Here is a 24,823-nt window from a genome sequence, read left to right on the forward strand (position 1 = left end):
CTATAGGTTACCTTGTGAACCCAGTTTTGCTTCTTTCATTATAAATGAAGTGTCGTGCCTCGAGCATACTGTATCTTAGAATAATGTTAACAGTATGTTTCAACTTTTCCTTATGGATGCCTTCAAGCAAGCTCTTGTATTCAGCATCTTTTCGTTGATATTTTGCAGTATTGCTACGATTATTACATCATCTGAAGTAGCTCAAACATTAATTTGAGATGCTTCAGTTTGATGGATTACTTAGGTACTACAGTTCATGGGTAACTTAACATATATTTGCACCTAACCCAACTCTGCATGAGCAGAATTTGTCATGAGTTGACTGATTGGCATGTGTCAAGAAAAGGAGTTTCCATTTGACCTTCTTAGCACTTTTGAGTGTTCCTTCGCAAAATTTGCGTATTCAGGCGTCCCTGCTCAACAAACTAGGGAACCTATACTAATTGGTTGCGACCACATTTTAACTCGCTTCCATTGGTACTCCAAGAGAGTTTCATTGTGGTTATATACCTACAACGCCCTCCATTGTCTGGGGTCTCCAGTTAGCCTAGTGGTCAAGGCTAAGGATCGCCAATCCGGGTTCGATTCCCGTTCCAGTCGGAAAAACTTTCTCGACTCCCTGGGCATAGTGTATCATTGTACTTGCCTCACAATATACGAATTCATGCAATGGTAGGCAAAGAAAGCCCTTCAATTAATAACTGTGGAAGTGCTCAAAGAATACTAAGTTGAAGCGAGGCAGTCCAAGTCCCAGTAGGGACGACAGAAGCCACAAAGAAGAAGAAGAAGCCCTCCATTGTTGTATACCACAACTATTTGAAAGAAGCTCGTCCTCTGCGGTCTCTGCGGACCGCAAGAGGTATTCCTGAATGGAACTCTGATCTGTTTAAGTTCAAAATATCTTCGGATTAAGCATTCTTTTGTATAGTTACGAATCTCTAGCTTTCGGCCAAGAATTATAGCTATATAATCGACTTAGTGGGCCCTAAAAAACTCTGCTTACTTCAAATCTCCAGGAGCAAATGGGGGTTTGTCCTGTTTTTCTCCAAAGGGATTTGAGTATTTTAAACATATTTTGAACTCTTGTAGTTTTCTATTGGGTATTTTCATGGCGTGAAATGGCGTGATAGTTTTATCCCGAAAGGGTGCATGCGTTGTATAAAGAAGGAATGACTTCCTGGCTACCTCGTTCTTTCTAAAATGCTTGAAACGCATTGTCGATTATCACATCTGTGATGTTCGTCCAGCTGACATGCCTATTCATGTGAACTCACATGCCTCCCAATTTGCGATGTCCACAGTGACTATTTTACACAAAGTTGTATACGTTTTCAAGAAAGTACTCGCTCAAACGTAGTTTTTGCTTGGGTGATTTCTTGAATATTGAGGATGCTTTCGATGACGTGCGTTTCAATGTCATATTGAAAGTTGCATAACGTCACAAGCTACCTCCAATGAGCTATAGGCTCTCTTTACGCTTATGCGTTTTACAGTGTCCTTTTCAGGGCACTGATTAAACCCGTTGTGGTATGGGCTATGAGCTCTTGTTGTGCTTATGCCTTCATTCCCTCTTCTAGGGCACCCCTTCCTATTTCATCACCTTTCCCTTTCCTAATCCCATTCCATCCCTTGTCCCATTCTCCCTCAGGTAAATGATGAAATAGGCTTATAAGTATGGCGATGGCACAAATGTCTCAAATGGAGGATAACGTGCCTCTAGAGCCGGCCTTCTGATACCTGATAGATTATGGCAATCCATCTAGAGCAGGGAATGCAGAAACGGACTTTTTGCTTGTTTTTCACTTGCGGTGCCATATTCTGCGTACATACACTGATCTAGAGCGATTTATGTGAAGGCATATCTGCTAGAACTCCAGAATGAACACCTGCAGGTACTCCTGGAAACATTGACAGTCATGTATAAATTACTGGAGGAATTTCACAAGTAAAATTTGGAAGATTGCAAATTACAAACACGACTGAAGGAATATTTGTTGGAGCCTTTGGGAGCGACATATGGAAAAATTCTAGAGGAACTTTTGAAGCAATTTTTAAAGCAGCTTATGGAGCAATTGCGGTAGGAGCTCCTTCAGGAATCTCTTAATAAACTTTCAAAATACCTTTCCCGAAATGAATTGTGCAGCAATTTCAGAAATTTGGAATAAACTCCTAGAGCAATGCTTGTAGTAATTGCAAGAAGGAACTCCTAATGGATATTCTTCATGAAATACATCAAAAAATGCTTGAAGTAATGTATAAAGCAACTCCTTGAGGAGTTCATATGACTACTTACAGTGCGGAAGAAGCAGAATATTTGAAGGAGCTAATTATTTTTCTTCTTTTTTCTGTTCTCTTCGTGGCGTAACGTCCCAATTGGGACAAAGCCTGCTTCTCATCGAATGAGAATACAAAACTGATTACACTCATTCGAAGAGGGTATTCTGCTTAGAGGGTTCGAAAAGTCGGTACAAAGACCTGCCTCAGTTAAGTGTGAGAACTTCCACGGTTCTTAACTTTCTCTGTCAATTGTCATTTTACACGTGTATATTAGACCTGTCCACCTTTTCAAAAATGTTCTCTGATTTTCAAGTCCACCCCCATATTTTGATTGGCATCCTGGTCAAAATTTCAGCCAAATCCATTGAAATTAGGAGGTGCATCAAATCAATTGTGCGTTTTTCGACTATTTTTGAACTTCAAAAAAATCATAACTACACTAAAACTTGTCAAAACTTAATTCTTTCGGCAGAAATTGAAAGATATACTTGTTTGCTACAAGTTCTCCGAACAACGTTTGCCAATAAAATTGAAGGAAAAATGTGTAATTATCACATTTGTAATCAGATAATCCTTAAAAGGTTGATTTTTTGATAGATTTCGTTCTAGAACACCCTAATATACTTAATAGGTTGGATTTTTTGAAACGGCATCATATTCTCTATTTTTTTGCTTATTTGCTTCTTTGATACCAATGCTGTAGGAGTTGAGCAAAAAATCCCAAAATTCGGGGCAATCACGCTTTGGCGCGCAGAAAGTGGCATCGCGTCAGCACTGATATTGATAGCCAACACCTGTCAATACGCTTGTTTGTTGACTGTGGTAGGGGGTAGCCAAGGCAAACTGTAAGGAAGCAAAGCTACTATGTTCAGTACAATTTCGCGCCACAGCGTGATTGCCTCCAAAAGGCTAGTTTTTGGGACGTCTTTGGCTTTCACGAATTTTATTAATTTTTGCTCAATTTATATAGCATTGCACAATGGGTCCAGAGCCGTCTTTACGAAGACAAAAATGTTTGTGCCTGAACCTTAAGTTTTAGATACATGGTGTCTTTCGGAAACTTTCTTCTTATTTTTCGACCTTTTTTCTCATTATTGTGAAATTAGGGTGGTCCCTCTAGTTTCGCTGATCCAATCAGGTATCAGGTATCAGTAGGTCGGCTCAAGAGGCACGTTCTCCTCCATTTGGGAAATTTGTGCCATCGCCATGAATACGAGCCTATTCATCATTTACCTGAGGGAGAGCGAAGGGAGGAATAAGGGATGGGATAGGGAAAGGGAAGGTAAGGGAATAGGGTCGACATAATCGCATAAGCGTACCACAACGGGTTCAAACAGCGCCCTGTAAAGGGCACTGTAAAAAACGCATAAAGCGTAAAGTAAGCCTATAGCTACTTGTCACAACGGGCTCAGAACAACAGAACATCCTGAAGATTCAGGCTTCTTAGGTCAGTTTCACTTAATCAAGTGTTTACCGAGTACTCGGAAACGCAGTTGCGTAAAAACTGGGTAGTTACATATCAAATGATTCAAAGTTCCACAGTCGGATTCTCAGCTAAGATATACAAATGAAGCAGCCTGTTGAGGCTTGTGATGGACAAAATCATAAGTAGGAAAACCACATTGAGTTATCTCAATTGCGTTTCTGCTACGAGATTCCTCAAAAGTGATGGCAAGACTCCCGCATGGGGGCATCCACAAACACTCAATTTCCTAATCGCTGCTTGACGTAATGCCGAGAAGAGATGTTGGTTTTTGAGAATTTGGTAAATCCAATTGGAAATCATTGAAAGATAAATAGGACAATCCATGCGGCTTCCAATATGGAATCGTAAGGTACGTGTTCAAAAGTATCCTGGAAATCCGGGAAAACACCCAAACAAAATTGTTCTTGAATGAATGCTTTTCCGATATAGTAAACAACATTGTGGAAACAAATCACAGTGGATTTTCCATTTTGGTAACCATGTTGGTTCCCATGGAAAGGCATGTTTGCTAGAAAAACATCACGGGTGTGATGCTCGACAAAGCGTTCTAATCATTTCAGAAGAAAGAGGTCAAATTGATAGGTTTGATCTTCATACGAAGACATTATCCACTTACGGAATAAATTTGACAGTATAATTCCACCAAGATTTGGGAATGGCAAGGCTGCAGTTTTAACAAAACATTGTGGGATTCGAGGCATGACACGCAAGATTGTCATTTCAATTTTGCTGAAAGTAGCAAACATCGGGTCAAACACAAAATGCGGAACCATATAGGTGGTAATTAAAACATTTACATCTACATAGAAATCTCTACGAAAGTAAGGTTCTTGGACCAAAGCTGTTCTTTTATGCTGACGATTGATCTGAGCTTTCATAACCGTAGCCACTACCCAAACTAGGCAGGATCAAACTCTTACAATCACAACACAAGAAAAAAAGAGCAGCGATAAAAACCAATTCGGTATCGATTGAAGAACGCCAGAGACGAACATACACAGAGGACACTGTGAAGAACGCATAATGCGAAGAGCCATATAGGTTATAATTAAAGCTAATAAACAACATACTAAATAATCCCACCCTTATTGAGCCTCGCAGTTGAGGCTTAAGAAGGATAGCAGATTATCTCGGAGAAACACAAGGTCAACTGCACCATTGCTCCGGTTAGCGCAGTAAGGGCAAAATACTGTGGAGGGCGCCCTAGTACTCCACAGGCTCCGTTTGTAGTTAGGTTTTTATTAGACCCCCCTAACCATTCATTCCTTGGCACGGTAAGCATAAAGCCGCATAACACCATGAATTAGGGGTCACCTGTTTAGTGGAGTGATTTCGTTCTAGAACACCCTAATATACTTAATAGGTTGGATTTTTTGAAACGGCATCATATTCTCTATTTTTTTGCTTATTTGCTTCTTTGATACCAATGCTGTAGGAGTTGAGCAAAAAATCCCAAAATTCGGGGCAATCACGCTTTGGCGCGCAGAAAGTGGCATCGCGTCAGCACTGATATTGATAGCCAACACCTGTCAATACGCTTGTTTGTTGACTGTGGTAGGGGGTAGCCAAGGCAAACTGTAAGGAAGCAAAGCTACTATGTTCAGTACAATTTCGCGCCACAGCGTGATTGCCTCCAAAAGGCTAGTTTTTGGGACGTCTTTGGCTTTCACGAATTTTATTAATTTTTGCTCAATTTATATAGCATTGCACAATGGGTCCAGAGCCGTCTTTACGAAGACAAAAATGTTTGTGCCTGAACCTTAAGTTTTAGATACATGGTGTCTTTCGGAAACTTTCTTCTTATTTTTCGACCTTTTTTCTCATTATTGTGAAATTAGGGTGGTCCCTCTAGTTTCGCTGATCCAAACATCTGCTTTTTAATAGTTTTATGTACGTTCACAAAATGTTCTACAAAGTTTTAAAAGAACTTATTTGGAGCAAGTTTGCCGAAGAAACCATTATTCTATCTCTTATGATTCTTAACTTATAATTTTTTTAAAGATTCATGTTAGGGTGATCCATGAATTTCTGTTTTCCTGAAATAACTTTAAATTCGTTCGTTTCTCGTAAATACTTTGTTCCGAGCACTTTAAGAACTCTCAACGACGCATCTTTTTTCCAAAGAGCTAAAAGTTCTAACTCGCGTAGTTAAAAAGATATTGGCATTTTTCTTCAAAAAATCACTTTTTTTCAAAAAGTCATATCTTAAAAAGGAGCAAATGGATTTTCCATCTCCCGGTTGCATTGGAAAGATCGTACGCTGTTCTATTTATGGTGAAAAAACTGTAGGTACCTTTTTTGTTTAAAGCTTTTTATTGAATTTTGAAAATACGATTTTTTTCATGGAAATGCAGTTGTAACTTTGAAAATCGACGAGATACAAACTTGGCGTCTTCGACAAAATTGTGAGTTTTTGGCTGCTCCAAAAGTGCCCAGAACAAAGTATTGCGAAAAAATCAACACGTAAAATTATATTGAGTAAAAACAGATTTTCATATGAAAAATGACACATTTCAACTCGTCTTAATTAGATAGATCAAAGTAGCTTGGTAAATGGTCATCCATTTCATTCTAGAACCAATGTTTATTGTCATCACCATTTAGGCACAATGTTGATAAGATATTGTAAATCATGTAACTTTGATAGGCTTTTACGTTAACATAAACATATACTAGTGATTGACATTTTCACTATCCATACATTGAAGTGATGAAATTGAAATTAAATTGATGGAAATCAGCTCAAAATCACATTTTAAGTTGAGTTCATTGACGAATTATGGATTATAAGCAAATTTAAAAATTTTCAACATGGTTACTTCGATCTATCTAACAAAGACTAGTCGAGTTTGCTGATATTGTTCCGCTTTCCATATGAAAATCGGTTTTTATTCAATATAATTTTATGTGTTGATTTTTTCGCAAAACTTTGTTCTGGGCACTTTTAGAGCAGCCAAAAACTCACAATTTTGTCGAAGACGCCAAGTTTGTATCTCGTCGATTTTCAAAGTTACAACTGCATTTCCATGAAAAAAATCGTATTTTCAAAATTTAATAAAAAGTTTCAAACAAAAAAGGTACCTGCAGTTTTTTCACCATAAACAGAACAGAGTACGATCTTTCCAGTGCAACCAAGAGATTGAAAATCCATTTGCTCCTTTTAGAGATATGACATTTTGAAAAAAAAGTGATTTTTCGAAAAAAAAATGCCAATATCTTTTTAACTATGAGAGTTAATACTTTGAGCTCTTTGGAAAAAATATGCGTCGTTGATAGTTCTAAAAGTGCTCGGAACAAAGTATTTACTAAAAGCGAACGAATTTAAAGTTATTTCAGGAAAACTGAAATTCATGGATCACCCTAACATGAATCTTTTAAAAAATTATAAGTTAGGAACCATAAGAGATAGAATGATAGTTTCTTCGGCAAACTTGCTCCAAATAAGTTCTTTTACAACTTTGTAGAACATTTTGTGAACGTACATAAAACTATTAAAAAGCAGATGTTTGGATCAGCGAAACTAGAGGGACCACCCTAATTTCACAATAATGAGAAAAAAGGTCGAAAAATAAGAAGAAAGTTTCCCAAAAACACCATGTATCTAAAGCTTAAGGTTTAGGCACAAACATTTTTGTCTTCGTAAATACGGCTCTGGACCCATTGTGCATTGATGTCAAAGAAGCAAATAACCACAAAACATGAAAGAATATGATGCCGTTGTAAAATATCCAACTTATTACGTATATTAGGGTGTTCCAGAACAAAATCCATCAAAAATCAACTTTTTAAGGTTTTTCTGATTTCAAAGGTGATAATTACACATGCTTCCTTCAATTTTATTAGCACATATTATTCGGAGAAGTTGTAGCAAACAAGTATATCTTTCAATTTGTGCCAAAAGAATTAAGTTTTGACATGATTTAGTGTAGTTATGATTTTTGGAAGTTCAAAAATAGTCAAAAAACGCAAAATTGATTTCATGCACCTCTTAATTTCAATAGATTTGGCTGAAATTTTGACCAGTTACTTCTTTTAGGATGACAATCAAAATATGGGGGTGGACTTGAGAATCATAGAACATTTTTGTAAAAAGGTGGACATGCCTATATCGTGTGGTAGCCACAAAGATACACTTTGCCAAGAAAGTGAAGGAAGTTTCCAGTTAAAAAAGCTCTGGATCAACCGGGAATTGAAACTTTCATGTTTTGCATGGTCTTGCTGAATTCTTATCGATTAACGACACCTCTCCGATATTGTCAACCTGGTCCTATTGTGGTGCTAACATAATCCCTAGCTGGTGATCATCAAGCAGCGTCCAAAGCTCTTCGTTATCAACAGAAGAGGAAAGAGAAAGAGGAGGAGATGACGATGACGTCAGTGTGCAAACTCTCATATACGGAACCGACGACCACCTCGGTACGGCTTAGAGCAACTGAATCAATCGGACATCTTATACGCAGAATTCAGAGGTAGCGCTGCCAGGCGAGGATGAGCTCGATGGTATCTCTGTAGGACTACTGTAATACAATCAAAGCAGCCATCAATGACGCAGGGATTTGACGAACTGAATGCTTCAACGAGTAGTGTGTAAATTTTTTAAGAAAAGAACGTGGCGTAGCCGGCCATGCTGCAGTATGGAAACCGGCAGAACAGGATTAGTTTTAAGTCGATGAGCAGCGTTGTATCAGAATAAGTTTAGCTTAACCCGCAGAGGCTTCGTACTGCGAGTCGAAATAGGAAAGGACAAGTATGGGAGCATCATGGCGGGCCAACGTGAAGCGAAAGGTGAAAGCAGCATTTTAAGGAACACCTGAAAGGTGTTGGAAAGCAAGCACGGTGGATTAAATCATTGCGTCAGCAAGACGCATGGTGTATCCTATCTGAGAGAATTTAAGGATGCAACAAAACAGCTCAGGAACAATAAAGCTGAACAATAAAAGAACAAAGTATGGGAAGCTGTAACTATGGTTTGCTTTGATAGATTGACAAGGAACTACCAGTATGCTAAATTTTACGTATACGAAGTAGAAAATGTTTTCGTTCCCAGGTCTGGGCGTGGCAAGCCGTGCATGTGGGATCGGACAGCTGGATCACATGTGCCTCAAGCATTACCTCGACATCCGATCCTCCGACGATTGCATTCTAAGTACTGCAATAAAAAGTTCAACGGTTTGAATTTTCTAAGAACAAAATAGTCCAAAGCCAGTCTTTCAATGCCACATTATTGTAGTAAACTTAATGACCGACTAAACCATTTTCAAATCGTTACAAATCTAATGCATTTTTTTCTGATTTAACAATCTTGTTAGAGAGTAACTAATCGCTTTCTAACTGATTAAAAAGCAATTCATCAAACATCGTTGCAATGATAATCGCTGGAATCCATTTCACCCAGAGGCTGAAACGCCTAAAGATCCGATGAGCCGGCAAACTCGCCGGCAAAGCTGGTGGTAGCATACCAGACATAGTGCTCCAATTTGCGCGTATGCACTTCCGCGCGCGCATAGGACTACATTGCACGGGCGTTGCATGTGCAAGCGCATGCCAGCTGTGGCAGTGCAATTTAATAAATAAAAACAACTCCCATTCGCACGCTGGGCTACGCTGGACGCGCACCTCCTCACTGACTATAGAGGACACAAGCTAACAGCCGGTTTTTCTCTTCTAGATCGCCATGCACAGAAGTCGCGCGATTGCTGTTTTGAAGCGCACTACACACGCAGAGGTGGTGGCCCTTTCGGTCAAGTTCAAGTCCGTTTTCACCTGGAAGTGTCCCACCAGCGCAGCATTTTGCAGCAAACGTGATAATCTGCGCTGCGCACGTAATTGTAACTAGATCAAAAACTGTAAAAACGGGTTACGTTTACGCGCGTCGAAGTCGCTTCTAAGTCGTCGCAAGCAGTAAGAGTGGTTTTGCGCGGAAATGTGTCATGCGGCGGGAAGATCCAATCCATAGGGAGCCGGTTATTCTAGTCACGTGGCCTGAAAGGGAAAGATTGACCCACATTACGCTGCTGAGGAGGAGTAATTATCCTAGAGCCCGGTTAGAAAACCGCTTTCACTGACTGATAAACGGCTGTCGTCGATGCGTGGTGTGGGATCTGTCGAACGGGATTATTTGCGGGAAATGGGAGCAAATGGCGAGTAAGTTGCATTCCTCCTGTCATTAGTTGACAGAAAAATGCGAACGGTGACATCGTTTATCAGATAGTGTTTATCAATCTGATGACTATATCTGTGACATGGCAGAAGTTTGTTTTTATTTGTGGGCATACTGAATTTCTCTTCGAGATCCTTACTCGTAAAATCTCCAAAATATTTAGACTCATCCGAGGCAGTCATGTTCATTCATTCATCATTTATGAAATGCATCTTAAGTGGCAAACGAGCAAGGCATCTGCGATCCGCACTCTTGATTTGCGCATATCAATCTAAATAGTGTCGCCGGAAAACCATGTTCTACCACTATCTGTCAAAGTTCATTTCTTTTCACTGAATCGACGAATGAATGAAAATAGACTGACAAGTTGTACTTCCGGAAGCATTTCCGCATCTTCGCTCTCACCGCAGCAAGAGTGAGAACGAATGCTCTCCAGTCATTTTACTTTACCAGTGCTTGAAAAATGAAGCGTTTTTTATCGAACGAAGCGAAATTTGTTCTTCTTTGACCGTCGCTTTTCAATCCAAACCGGTAGTCAAATGCCATGCTTCTAAAGCAAGTGGCAGCAGGAGTAAGCTCAAAATTATTACACATAGTGAGGAAGGATGATTCACACCCTTACACGAAGTGGACATCGAATGAGTAACTTACACAAATTTGCTTACAATGTTTTGTCTTTTCGATTGCCTGCGTGAAAGTCACTCCTTGCGCTGTGTATATAGAGATTTCCGTGCAGCGTTGTGTGGCTCTCTGAGTCTTTCTCCTCGCCGGTCGGTGTTTACGGCAATGAATAGACTTGGCTTTTATCCCGTTATTACAGTGCAAATGACATAAACAACTCATATTGAATCGTTTGTAATAGTCCCCTTACCGGAAAATGATTGAATTTACAAGTTTTGAGCAACAAAAAAAATCCACTGAATTAATCCCGCATCTTCTTCCTCACCGCAGCAAGTGAGAACGGATGGTCTCCAGTCAGTTTGCTTCACGAGCCAACCGACCGATGAGGAACAGCGGTCGCAGTTGGTTCGGTTTCTCTTTGCTCCCTGTGCGTGTATGTTTGGAGTGGTGGTTGGTGTTGACAACGGATCGTATTTTTCATATTCATTCGGATTCAAGCATTATTGGTCAAATTTCCTCTGACGATAGCGACGAAGCACGGTTTGAAGGGGTATCAACTAATCCACTCCGAATTGACCGGAAATGAATTATGCTCCTTGTATTGCGGCGACCGCATTCCAAAAAAAACGCGCCGTTTATCAGGCTTACGACCACCCCTAACGGTAACTACCAGATGTGTTTGAGATCTTCTAGTCCACTTGGCGTGGCTTGATGGGCGTAACCTTTCACCTGGTAATCGGCCATTTGCTGCTCCATTTTTCGTGGATTTCTGGTGACTTGGTGAGAGCAACGTTGAAGCCATTCCAGACGTCTCTCGGCCATTGGACGACTGTTCGAAAATTCGAACACATTGTATCTGCAAAGGAAGCCCGAACTGTTGTCGCTTCCAGAATTTCTCGTGCTCGTTGATTATCCGCTGACTCCGTAACCTTCACAGCAGATACTCCTTCGTTTTCTGTCGAGAAGAACTACTTGATATTTGAGGTTATAGTCGTGAGGACGGGTGCAGACAGGGAGGGTCCGTTAAGGTTAGACTTGATCATGGGTCCAAGTAAGGTCGAATACAACTTGCCTTGTTTTGGTGGCTACAAGTTCGATGTAGACCTGTGCGCCGCCGCGCCACGCCGACGCCGACCGAGGTATCGGCGGCGCGCCATACGCCGCTGTTTGTCATGCCGCCGATTTTCATTTTCCACGCCGGTGATCAGTGCACCAACAAAAATAAGTTTACATAAAGTTGAGATAAAAAAATCTCACGATCACTATCATAAATGATTGACTACAATAATTGATTTTTTCAATTCTTAGAACTTGTTTTCATTTGGCTCCACCCCACTACCCCGAACGCCATTACCCCGAACGCCACTACCCCGAAAGCCATTACCCCGAATAGGCCATTACCCCGAAAGCCACTACTCCGAATGGGTCATTACCCCGAAAGCCATTACCCCGAAAGCCATTACCCCGAAAGCCATTACCCCGAATGCCATCACCCCGAATAGGCCATTACCCCGAATAGGTCATTACCCCGAATAGGTCATTACCCCGAAAACAACAACCCCGAATGGGCCATTACTCTCAATCATCCAGAAGATCACCAGAAAAGTGATGGCCGATTAGAAGTTACTCTTCTCCACCCTTCCCTATAGTGGTCAAACTGAACTTATTCAAATGTTTGCCTTCTTTAAAAAATAGGCTGTTCTTTTGAGTTTGCAGTGTTCAACCGTGTACTGTTGCAGAGTTGTATGGAAGCCTGTTAATTTATCTATAGTCATTTTTTCTTCTTTTAGTCAGAGGCTGTTCTTTCGAGTTTGAGTGTTATATAGTTTATTTACAGAAGAACTACTAACTCCATAGTGGATTTGATCTTCTTTGAATAATAGGCTGTTCTTTCAAATTAAGTTATTAAAAATTAACTGGCGGCCAAATTGGTCCGATATTTTTTTTTTCTCTCCTGAGAATAGTCTGTTCTTCCGAGGGCTGCTCTTCAGTCGATCTATATTAATTTATTCGGCCTCAACGTTCATGGATATGCTGGAATGTAGCGGTTCAGTTGACATATACAATACACTCATTATCTTGATTGAGTCTATTAGTATGCATTGGCTGTGGCCCTACTATGATGAATTGGTTATATACTATTAAAATCTGAGCTCATTATATTAATTAACCCGGGAGCGGGCGCGACGTGTACTCAGTACACTCACCATGAAAAAAGCTCGCTTGTGATACACAGCGTGCGCGTGGTGTCGCTGAGGTAGCTAAAGACGCGACTGCTCGAGGGTTAATTTTAATACATTTAAACATGATCTGATATTTTGTTTCTTATTTTAATTAATTGTATCAGTTGATGATTTGTTTACGGAACCTCAAGCCCTCAAATTGTTTTCAAATATTTTCAAGATTGTAGTACTTGCAGTACTTGCAAAATAAAGCCAGCATTGTTGGACCAAATGGACTTTTTTTTTGACTGGTGATAAAACTGTAACTTTTCTTCTGACGAAAAAGCTGTTTTTCAAGGTGCACTTACATAGTTTACTGGCAGTTGAACTGCTTACTGTATATGAGATTTGCCCTTCTTCAATTTATAGGCTGTTCTTTCTAGTTACATCGTTACCGGGTTGATTGACGATTAATCTATTAATTCTATCTGGTGTTTTCCTTCTTTGAAAATTGGACTATTCTTTCGACCTATATTGTTACAGAGTTGTTCGGTAGCCTGGTGGTTTATTGGCCCTTGCAGGTTTCTGTATAGGAGCCGGGCATAAACTAAGTAGAGTTTTATAGGAAGGGGGTCTATCCATAGTCTACGCTCTGTTTCGGGAGGTGCTGGATTTCGCCGACTCTTTCAGCAGAAAATAGACAGGTGTTTTTGTCTTGATCAGCTACAAAGCTGGAAAGTCATTTTTATTAAATTATAAGTTTCGATACAAATAGTTTACTTACAAATTCGGTGACGGGAGAGCACAATCTGCTCTTGTGCTGAAGGCACCTCCTCACTAGCTACTGAATCTGTCGTTACTAGACTACTGCATTATAGTGTCACTGTAGGGGTGTTCATAATTTTATTAGTCTATCAATAACGGTAGGTTCAAATTTAAGGCTACGCATCCTTTGCGTAACAGTCCCCTCCGTAACACTTCCTATTCGTGGAAGTTTTACAACATTCCGTAACATTTGAACCTATACATCTAACTGGAAACATGAAAAAATGCATCTATTCAAGAAATTATGAACATTTGGAACAATGCAAACAGAAAAACTAGTTAAAAAAAGTTAAATTGTTGATAAACTAAAAACCTATAGAGCTTGTCGTTTTTTGAGCAACCCTATTGCACTACAGCTATCGGGCACAGGCTCATTGTATTCATTTTCAGACAAGCTGTTTCGTTGCCTTACACGGTTTACACACATCACTGTTGAATGGATCTCGGCCAGAAGAATTGGGCGTGCTTTCAAAACACTTCTGTTGGGTTCTGATGACACCAGCAAGATAATTGGAATTTTGCAATCGTTGCCGCTTTGTGGACAACCTGCGGTTCTCCTACTCACTGGAATCCATCTCTGCCGTTGTGTTTTGCGCAAAAGTATCGATGTACATACTGTTGTAGTACAAACTTTTGCCCGCATTGCCTTTTCACTTCTTGGTCTTACAGTTACCATTCTGGATGGTGGATGGTTCTTGGCGATAAACGGGATAATAAAAGATGACTCTCTGATAGATCTTCGTGCGTCTCGCGGTGAAAATCCTCTCCGAGATATAGTCCCTTTCGTTTGATCCTGATTCGCCATCGCAGACACAATTCGTTAAAAGTATGCAACGAATTTCTTTGTAGTGTTTCGGGAGGTGCTGGATTTCGCCGACTCTTTCAGCAGAAAATAGACAGGTGTTTTTGTCTTGATCAGCTACAAAGCTGGAAAGTCATTTTTATTAAATTATAAGTTTCGATACAAATAGTTTACTTACAAATTCGGTGACTGTTGACGTTAAACGATCCGAACTCGTAACAGTGACGGGAGAGCACAATCTGCTCTTGTGCTAAAGGCACCTCCTCACTAGCTACTGAATCTGTCGTTACTACACACCAAATTTTTTTCGCTGAAAATCAGCAAACTTTTGCTGAATTTTGCCGAGCTGAAATTTCAGCAATCAATTCAGTAAAATTTTTTGCTGAAATTTTCAGCAATTTCGACTGTCATCGTGGATGACAGGGGTTTACTGAAAGATCAGCAAATTCTTGAGGATTGCCGAAATTTCAGTAAATTCGACCGACGTGAGATTCGCCTGCACTTTGCTGAAGGGTTTCAGCAATGTGTATCAAAATATTGAAAATACAGATTAAAAGTTCTTGTAAAAGCAAATTATTAGACGGAAGGGCATATTTTCATTTAATTTTATTAAATTTACACATAATGTTGCCCCACGCACACTAATAATAACAACCCATGCATTTTGAACACATTATGGGGGGGAATACACATAATAGGAATCTTTCTTGAAAACGATATTTCTTTGGTGTACAAAGTAGGAAACGCAGATGAGAATCATCGGAGGGGCTTTGGATGCGCCGGTTATCACCCCGAAGTCTTTGAATGCGGCTTTTCTTCGTGCGATCGTATCTATATTGTTGAATGGATTGAACGTCATTGTGGCTCAGAATGACCAAAATATTTATAATTTTAGTACTTACCTTGTTCTTATATATGCTCCAATGAAGTAAAATCAAAATCTGGTGCAATTTATACCAAGTACCGAGAAATGCACCACAAAAATATTAATAATGCACTCGGTGGTACAAAATGTGGTGTGTACAAAGCCGGCGTTTTTTTTCCATTTTTTTATTTTGACAGGTGGCCGACGTGGTTGACGATAGAAAAAATTACTGAAATTTCAGCAAACCCGATTAGTTTGCTGGTTTTCAGCAAACAAATCCAAAGTACTGATATTTCGGTAAAAAATGCGTTTGCTGATTTCTACTCAGCAAATCGTTTTGCTGAAATCTCAAACCGATTTTTGGTGTGTAGACTACTGCATTATAGTGTCATTGTAGGGGTGTTCATAATTTTATTAGTCTATCAATAACGGTAGGTTCAAATTTAACCTTCCGTAGCTCGCGCGGTTGACTACCTGCGTCAGCACCACGCTAATGCTGAGTACAAAAAGCGAGTTTTTTTCAACGTGTTGTACAAAATACAACAGCGCGATCGCTCGTGGGTTAAGGCTACGCATCCTTTGCGTAACACGCTCCATACAATTTTCCATATTTTTGTATGGACAAAATTATATAACAGGGAGGAGAAGAGGTCTGAGGTAACCGAAATTCGGTCTACGTGGTTTATGAATGGACTCATAGGAGATTTGCCCTTCTTTAATCTATTGGCTGTTCTTTTTAGTTATAACCATGCAGACCTTGTGGACGACCAACCTATTAACCACATTTTTCCTCTTGTTAAGAATGTGTTGTTTTTTTTTTAAGTTACACTGTTACAGAATTTAATTACCTACCAAACTGTCTATTCCTTCTTAACCTTTCAGGACGCGCGCCATCAAGCAACCAAAACTGCACCACGCACGCGCTGTTTACGAAGAGCGAGGTTTTTTAGATAGTGTTGTACTTTTTACAACAGCGCGCGCGCTGAAGGGTTAAGAGATTTTCCCTTCTTCTAGGTATAGGCTGTTCTTTCGAGGCCAATTTTTCGATCGCTATTATTTTGATCTAACCTTATGTCTTTTCGGCCTAATGAACCAGTATTGACAGCCAGTATTTAACGGACCTTTGCTGACAGTTATATCTCATGCAAGATCAGCTCTAACACGCATTCACTTGCGTGCGCAGCTTTTTCTTTTTTCTCGCTCATTCTCTTTGATATACTCAAGAAAGATCGAGATGGAAGAGGTAAAATACCCCCTCTTTTACTTGTTTCTATCTCGTGTATGTTTACGAGAGTGAGTGAGAAAAAAAGAAAAGTTGATTGATTTATCTTTATTATAGAGACTCTCAGCCCAAAGAAAAGTTGCGCACGCTAGAGTACGCATAACTCCTTTATGTTGTTTTAAGGTTATTCTTTCAAACAGTATCTTCTGGTATTGAAGCTGTCAGTTATGTTATTGAATTATTTCTTCTTTCAATATCCTTTACGAAAAATATATACATACAAACGATCATCAGAATAACGCATTTAAAAATATGCTTTCGGGGTAATGGCGTTCGGGGTAGTGGCCTATTCGGGGTAGTGGCATTCGGGGTAATGACCCATTCGGGGTAATGGCTTTCGGGGTAATGGCCTATTCGGGGTAATGGCTTTCGGGGTAGTGGCGTTCGGGGTAATGGCGTTCGGGGTAGTGGCATTCGGGGTAATGGGGTAGAATCTTTCATTTTTCATTACATTGTATTAATTATACCCCATTCACATCTCACCAGAAATTTCTTCAGAGATTCTTCCAGAAGATTCAGTGATGCCTCCAGGAGATCCACCTAGGATTCCTCCAAAAAAATCTTCAGGGACGCCTCCACGAGTTATATCATTGATTTTTTTCAGTAGATCTTTCAGAGGCCTTCACAACTCGTTCACGACTTTGGTATGCGTGTGCGACCCCAATGTTATTCGGCAAACTTTCAGATAAATCTACAAGGTTAAATTCATTCATACATTGTTTTTCGATAGCATGCTTCTGAACTGAGATAATAGCAAGTGAATGTAACTTTTAACAAATGATTGGTCCCATCCCTGCCTCCAGGAGTTGCAGGGATTCTTGCAGATGTTTCTTCAGAGATTCCTCCTGAATTTCTTCAGGGATTCCTACAGAATTTCCTTCAGAGAATCTTATAGGAAGATCCAAGGATACCTCCAGCAGAATTCAGGGATTCCCCCAGAAGATTATTCAAGGATTTTATAAGGTAAAAGCTCTAGGCTTTGCAACCCCCCCCCCCTCCTAGTGCTTTCACCCTATAAGGGTTCCTTCCAAGATTTTCCTTCGTGATATACTTAGGGGATTCCTCGACGAGTTCCTCGGGATTCTTCCAGAAATTAATCCAGGCAGTAGTGTAGCCAGAAATTGTCTCTGGGGGGGTTTCAACGGTCAATGATACCTTTTTTGATTTGACACTTACATTTTATAAACAGTAATGAGCATTTGTATTCGTAGTTGGGCGGCGCAGCCGAAAAATTTTTTCGTCGCAAAGCGCTTTATACAGAAAATTTGTTCCACAAATTTTGGCTCTGAGGGGGGGAGGTGTTTAACCCTAAAAACCCCCCCGTGGCTACGCCAGTGAATCCTGGGATCGCTCCTGAGGTTCTTTCAGATTGTAGAATGAGATCGAGATTTTTCCAGGAAGACTCACGGTTGCCTTCAGGAGTTACATCAGAGATTTCTTCAGAAGCTTACTCAGGAATTCCTTCAACTCTTGATTCCTTCAATAATTTCCTCAGGATTATAATCAGCCACATCTCCAGGATATTCTTAAGGGATCTTTCATGAAGTTTCTTATGGATTATATTCTGGAATTCTTTCAGGATATTTTTAGGAAACACCTCCTGCAATTTTTTTCCCCCTACCCGGAAATATACGCTGAAAATTCTTCAAGGATTCCGCCTGGAAATCCTTTGGATATTCCTAGCGGAGTTCCTCCGTGCATTCCCCTGGAATCGCTGCAGGGATATCTCTTGTAATTTCTTCGGGGATTCCTCCTTCACTTCTTTCAGGGGTTCCCTTGATCTTCCTTCGAGGATTCCTCCTGGAATTTCTTCAAGAATTCCTCCTGGAATTTCTTCGTAGATTCCTCCTTAAATTCCTTCGTAATTTTTTCCTGGGACTTCTTTGATGATTTTTCTTAGAATTTCTTCGGAGATCCCTCCTGGAATTATATCGGGGATTTCTCATATAATTCCTCCAGGAATTTCTCTTGGACTTCATTTATGGATTTCTACTGGAACTCCTTCGGAGATTCCTCCTGGATTTCTGTTGGGGTTTCCTTCTGGAATTGTTTCGGAGATTCCACCTGGAATTTCTCCTGGAATTCCATCGGGTATTCCTCCTGGACATCCTTCATGGATTCCTCCTAAAATTCTCTCGAGGATTTCTCCTCCTCTTCGAAGTTTCCTCCTGGAATTACATTGATGATTTCTCTTAGAATTCTTTAGGAGATTCCTCCTGAATTTGCTTCGGGGATTCCTCATGAAATTCCTTCAGGATCCTCCTGGAATTCCTTCGGGGTTTTGGAGAATCCTTCTAGAGTTCCTTTGGGGATTTTTTCTGGAATTCTTTCGGGGATTCCTCCTGGACTTCCTTCGAGGATCCCTCCTGAAATTTCTTCGATGATTCCTCCTGCCATTCCGTCGGGGATTCCTCCTTAAATTTCTACGGGAATTCATCTTCGAATTTCTTCGGAGATTCCTCCCGGATTTCATTCGGGGATCCCTCATGGAATTCTTCCGGGGATTCCTCCTAGAATTCCTTAAGGAATTTCTTCTGGAATTCTTTCGGGGATTAATCTTGGAATTCCTTCGATGATTCATCCTAGAATTTTCTCAGGAATTTCTCCTGGACTTCAGAGATTTCTTCAGGATATTTTTCGTTGATTTCTCCTTGAAATCCTTCGTGGATTCTTTTTCGAATTCGCATGGAAATTTCCCCTGGATTTTTTTTGGGATTCCTGCTAAAATTTCTTTGGGATTCGTGCTGGAATACTTTCGGGGTTTCCTCTTGGAATTCCTACGCAAACTCCTCTTGGAATAATTTCAGGGGTTTCTCATGAAACTCCTACGAGGATTCCTCCTGGATATTTATCGAGGATTTCTTCTCGAATTTCTTTAAAAAATCTTCCTGGAATTCCTTGGGGGATTCCTCCTGCCCTCTTTCATGAGTTCCTCCTGGGATTTTTTCAAGGATTTCTCTTGATATTCCGTCGTGAATTCCTCCTGAATTCCTTCGGGGTTTCTCCTGAATTTCCTTCTGTAATACTTTATGGAATTACTCCAGGATTCCTCCAGGAATTCCTTCGGGGATTTCTCCTGATATTTTTCCTATAGTTCCTTTGAGCATTTTTCCTTGAATTACTTTGGAAATTCCTCTTGGACTTCCTATGGGGTTTCCTCTTGAAAAATCTTTGATGTTCCAAGCATCCTTCGGAGATTCCTCCCGGAATCCCTTCGGTGGTACCTCCTGGGATTCCTGCAGGGATTTATGCTGTAATTTCTTCGGGAATTCTTTCTAGACTTTCTTCGAGAATTCCTGCTAAAATTCCTTCGGGGATTTCTCCTGATGTTTCGTTGAGGATTCGTTCTGGATGTCCTTCGGGATTCCTTTGGTGATTTATCTTTAAATTTTTTCGGAGATTCCTCCTGGAATTCCTTTGGGAGTCCTTGTAGAATTCCTGCGGGGCGATTCTTCCTAGAATTCTTTCGAGAATTTCTCCTGGAATTCTATCGGGGATTCCTCTTGGAATTCCTTCGGAGATTTCTCCTAGAGTCCTTTCGGGGATTCCTTCTAGAGTTTCTTCGGGGGTTTCTCCCGAGGGATTCTTCCTTCGAGGATACCTCCTAAAATCCCTTTGGGAATTTCTCCTGATGATTCATCGAGGATTCCTTCTGGATTTCCTTCGGGATTCCCTCTTGGAAGTTCTTTGGTAATTCCTCTTCGAATTCCTTCGAGGATTCCTGCTGGAAATCCTTATGGGATTCCTCCTGAAATTCTTTCGAGGATCCACGAGGAAATTCCTCCTAGTATTCTCTCAGGGATTTCGCCTGGAATTCCCGCTGGAATTCCTTCGCTGATTCCTCCTGGAACTAATGCTGTAATTTCCTTGGGATTCCTTCTTGAATTCATTTGGGGAATCCTTCTGAAATTTCTTACGAAGATTCGTCATGGATTTCCTTCTGAAATTCCTCTAAAACTCCAATCAGAGATTTTTTAACAAGTTTCTGCAGGGATCTCTCTGAGAGAGATTCTTGAACCACCAGAGATTCCTGTACAAGTTTCTTCAGGGTTTCATACAGCAGTTCCTGCAGAGATTAGTCCTCAATTATCGTCATGGATTCCTTCCGGAGTTTCTATAATGCTCCTCTTGGAATTCCTTTTGCGATTGCTTCCTGAAATCATTCGGAGATTCCTTAGTATGAATAGTGTAACCTTATTATCAAGTTTGATAGCTTCTGAAGGTTCTGATAAAACAAAACAAAAACTATAGAAAAATCGATGTTTTATTGCCCTTCACTTGCATTAGAGTAATGCAATATGCATTAGACTAAAGATACAGGTAATGTCGCAATATGTAGTTGGTCATAGCTGGTGGCAGTGACGAACCCGAACAGAAATAAAAAAGGTATTCATTCTAACATAATAGTTTATGTCATCAATGGTCACGAAAAAGCTCAGACTATAAATTCTAGAGGGTAATAACAACTTCTTTGCTTAGCCAATGTTGACGTTATAGTAAAATTTTGATCACGCCGTTTCACGCCGCCGCTGCCGAGCAAAAATGGCCCTCACACCGCCGCCGAACAAAATATAGTCGGCGCACAGGTCTAGTTTGATGGGCTTTCTTTCACGTTGTTTTAGGGAAGTCTTTATGGTGTTGTCCAGACCGATTAGGATGTCCGGAACTTCTTTGCTATAATTCACGACAGGTTTCTCGCAGATGAGCGAAACGACCCTCAATTTTCTAGAACTGAATCGACTGTTGGGGTTATCTGGCCTTTTCTTATTGGGATAATCCCCACTGAATTTCAATTTCAATAATCCTCCAAATTGACAGAATACTTAAAAACACCTTTTCCGTTTCTATGTCCTTACAGAGGAGGCCGACAAGGAGAACCAGAAACGAAGCGAACAGCGCGGATTGAGCAACGACGACGATAAACAACCTAAGCAGTCTCCATCGAGTCTGATGGTTCAGATCGAGGAAGGGTTGGAAACAATTTCGGAGTTCGTGTCGGACGGCGTGGACAGGTAAGACCACCGCTTGTACATTGTTACGTAGTTTCCTTGACTTTGACTCCCCCGCTTCCACAGCTACGTCTCGACGGGCAAGACGAGCAAATCCGCTGAGGAGGGCCAACCAAAGAAACACCTGCACCACATCTTACACAAACTAGGTAACGCCGTAGGCAACGGTACCAACGAGGGTCTTGCACGACGCGATTTGGATGATGATGTGTCCGCATTGGAGGATGGTTTGGTGGATTATGGATTTGGCGCCGGGCCCGAAAAAGCTATCGGTAGAGGCAAGCAAGAGGGTGACCAGCATGTAGTTTACGGTGGTGTTGAACACAGTAGCTCTGGAGGTGGGTTCGACTCAGAGGAGAAAGAAGACGAACAGGAAACAGGCCGGTTCGATAGCGGAGAAGGAGGATTCCGTCGTACGATTTTTCGATTTGACTATGAGGTTTTATTGCCCCCAATTCGTTTGAAGTTCCCCCAACCAATTGTGTCTCTACAGTTATTTCTATTTCTCCTTCATTTCCAAATCCAAACTGTAGACACGTTAATGTTTTCAAGAAAATAATTTCCTGTACCCTTCTTAGACACCAAACATTGGGAATTCCCACGTAGAGGTTGAACAACACACATTACCAGCAAAACAAGAACACGGTTTGCTGAACGAAACCTCGGTATCTTGGTAGTCACAACACTACACTACTGTATACATATCAAATTTCTTCTGCACTTTGGTTCAGAAATGGATTGTAGCTTTTCGAAAGTTGCAGTCTTTCGGGCCTGGCAAGTTCTTCTTTCCCTGAAACTAGTCCCGGTAGATTGTAGTTAGTATTGAACCCCTTAGTCCCTATAGTAAAACATTGCATGCAAACCCCTTTTCAGTAGACACTCCCTACACTCGAACTTTTTACTTTTTTTTTTCTCAAACTCGTCCGTCAGTTACGTAACGTTATTTCTGAATATGTGTTTCGATGAAAATTTGCATAACTTAACCTTAAGGCGAAACTGGAAGCATTTCCTCACTTTTTGGTTTTTGATTTTTTATTAAATAACGAAGCAATATTTTCAAAATCGGTTTTCGTGCACATGTAGAGTATAGATCAAGGTATCTACTGATTTTTTTTGTGGCGGAAAATGTTTTTCGTTTTTGCAAAAACCATTTTTGAACAAAATTTGACAAAAAAATGGTTTTTGCAAAAATGGAAAACATTTTCCACCTCAAAAAAATTCAGAAGATACCTTGATCTATACTCTACATGTGCACGAAAACCGATTTTGAAAATATTGCTTCGTTATTTAATAAAAAATCAAAAACCGAAAAAATAAGAAAATGCTTCCAGTTTCGCCTTAAGTGAAATCACATCCCGTCGGAGTCAAATGGCTTCAGGGTGAATAACCGCAAAAAGATGGCAAAAACCGATTTAGATCTTGAATCTGATTACACATTCGCAAGTGTCGCTAGTCTATCGCACACAGAAAGCCACTTTTACTTTCTGATAAACTGCTGCTGCTGCAGCCTTATTGGCATGGAGTCAACTGGCCAACTAACTAGTTTTCGTCTAATCGAACATGATGAACCACACCGCCATGCAAATGAAGGTGAATCCTATCCAGATCCAGTTAATCATTGGAACTAGTTTGTACCTACAGTAGACGTTCGATAACTGCAACATGTTTACGTTTCACTTAGCGAAAGAAAATCCGATAACTGCAACGCCTGACAGTATCAACAAGCCATCAATTGACGTAAAATGAACGAAAAATTCATTCGACTGTTCATTAGGGCTAACATGGCGCACGATTTTGACGTTTGGCGGTGCGATAACTGCAAATTTGTTGCACTTACCGGACTTGCAGTTAAAAAGCATTGCAGTTAAACCGTTTGCACCGACCGAACGTCTACTGTATTCGCTTTGACGGTAACGCTATGAGAATAAACTTTCACGAAATTATGTGACATGTGGTCATTAGCATGGGACACGCTTGAATGAAAAAAAAAAATCTCGCTCTAGTCGACTTTTTGGAACTCATTTGGGTCCCATATTAACCGTGCAAAATTACAGCTCTATCGGTGAAACTATAATTCAGTGCAAGCGGTTCAAAGTTTGCATAAGACACTATGGAAAATGCTTCAGTTACAGAGAAAAAATCCCAGAGGTCGCCCCTTGTCTCCTTGTTTCAAAATGATCAACGCTCCATGTGATAAATTCATCAATGAATCATTCCTTTGCAGACCGCAAAACGATTGGATGCTTGTAGAAAAAGTTATTTTATTATTACCAATTGGGTTGTTTAGTGAACAAAATATTTCTATTTTCTATATCCTAAAAGAAAGAGCTCATTTTTCTGAGCATAACGTGATTTTATTGCGTTCCAATACCTTTGTTTGGACGGCTAAATAAACAAAACAGTTTTTATTTTTGTGGATAGAATGACAGTTCAATCGATAAAATGACAGTTCATCCCGAACAAAAAAATTTCCCCATACAAACTTTAAACGTATTTTAAAAATAGTTCCCGGGCATCAAAAATGATGAAATTTTGGATTTCGACTAATTTTTGGACGGAGATTCCGATTATGGAATAATCTGGATACCCCTAAAGAACCCAATTATAGTGATCTGACGAATGGCTCTCTCTCTCTCTTCTTGGCGTAACGTCCTCAATGGGACAAAGCCTGCTTCTCAGCTTAGTGTTCTATGAGCACTTCCACAGTTATTAACTGAGAGCTTCCTCTGCCAATGACCATTTTGCATGTGTATATCGTGTGGCAGGCACGAATATACTCTACGCCTAAGGAAGTCAAGGAAATTTCCTTTACGAAAAGATCCTGGACCGACCGGGAATCGAACCTGTCACCCTCAGCATGGTCATGCTGAATACCCGTGCGTTTACCGCCTCGGCTATATGGGCCCTGGGGACGAATGGCTCTTAGTTTTGATTTATCAGCAGCACTGCTTCTGCCGCTGTTGCATGGGGTGGCGGGAGGCATCACCACCACAGCAGTAACCAAGGCAGCAGCGGCAGTGCTGCTAATAAAACAAAGCAATGAGCCATTTGTCGGTTCACTAATTAGTAATAATTAAATAACTTTTTCTGCAAGCATCATATCGTTTTGCGGTCTTTAAAGGAATGATTCATGGATTAATTTTCTACAAGAACTGTTGATCGATTTGAAATAAGGATACAAGGGGCGACCTTGGGGATTTTTTCTCTGTTAGTGTAACATTTCCCATGTTTATGCAAACCTAACACCGTTTGCGATAAATTATGTTTCAGCGATTGCACTGAAATTTTGCACAGTTTCTATGAGACCTAAATGGAATTCAAAAAGTCGACTGGA

The 24,823-nt window shown here is 40.4% G+C and overlaps 2 protein-coding genes across 7 annotated transcripts in view; one reads left to right on the forward strand and one right to left on the reverse strand.

Annotated features, from left to right (window-relative positions):
* LOC109426813 (WD repeat, SAM and U-box domain-containing protein 1) overlaps window positions 1-24,823 on the reverse strand; it is a 398,043-nt gene that overhangs the window by 131,687 nt on the left and 241,533 nt on the right. The window lies entirely within an intron of this gene.
* The window catches only part of LOC109426821 (uncharacterized), a 72,525-nt gene that overhangs the window by 40,167 nt on the left and 7,535 nt on the right, over window positions 1-24,823 (forward strand). For 2 of the 6 annotated variants that reach the window (XM_029869562.2, XM_029869561.2), the window contains exons 3-4: window positions 21,339-21,492; window positions 21,556-21,902. In XM_029869562.2, coding sequence (XP_029725422.1) covers window positions 21,339-21,492; window positions 21,556-21,902 — 501 coding nt within the window. The remainder of the gene's footprint in view (window positions 1-21,338; window positions 21,493-21,555; window positions 21,903-24,823) is intronic. The other 4 variants (XM_062853504.1, XM_062853505.1, XM_062853506.1 and 1 more) reach the window with 4 other exon arrangements.

This window comes from Aedes albopictus, chromosome 2 (assembly GCF_035046485.1).
Source record: "Aedes albopictus strain Foshan chromosome 2, AalbF5, whole genome shotgun sequence".
Taxonomy (NCBI): domain Eukaryota; kingdom Metazoa; phylum Arthropoda; class Insecta; order Diptera; family Culicidae; genus Aedes; species Aedes albopictus.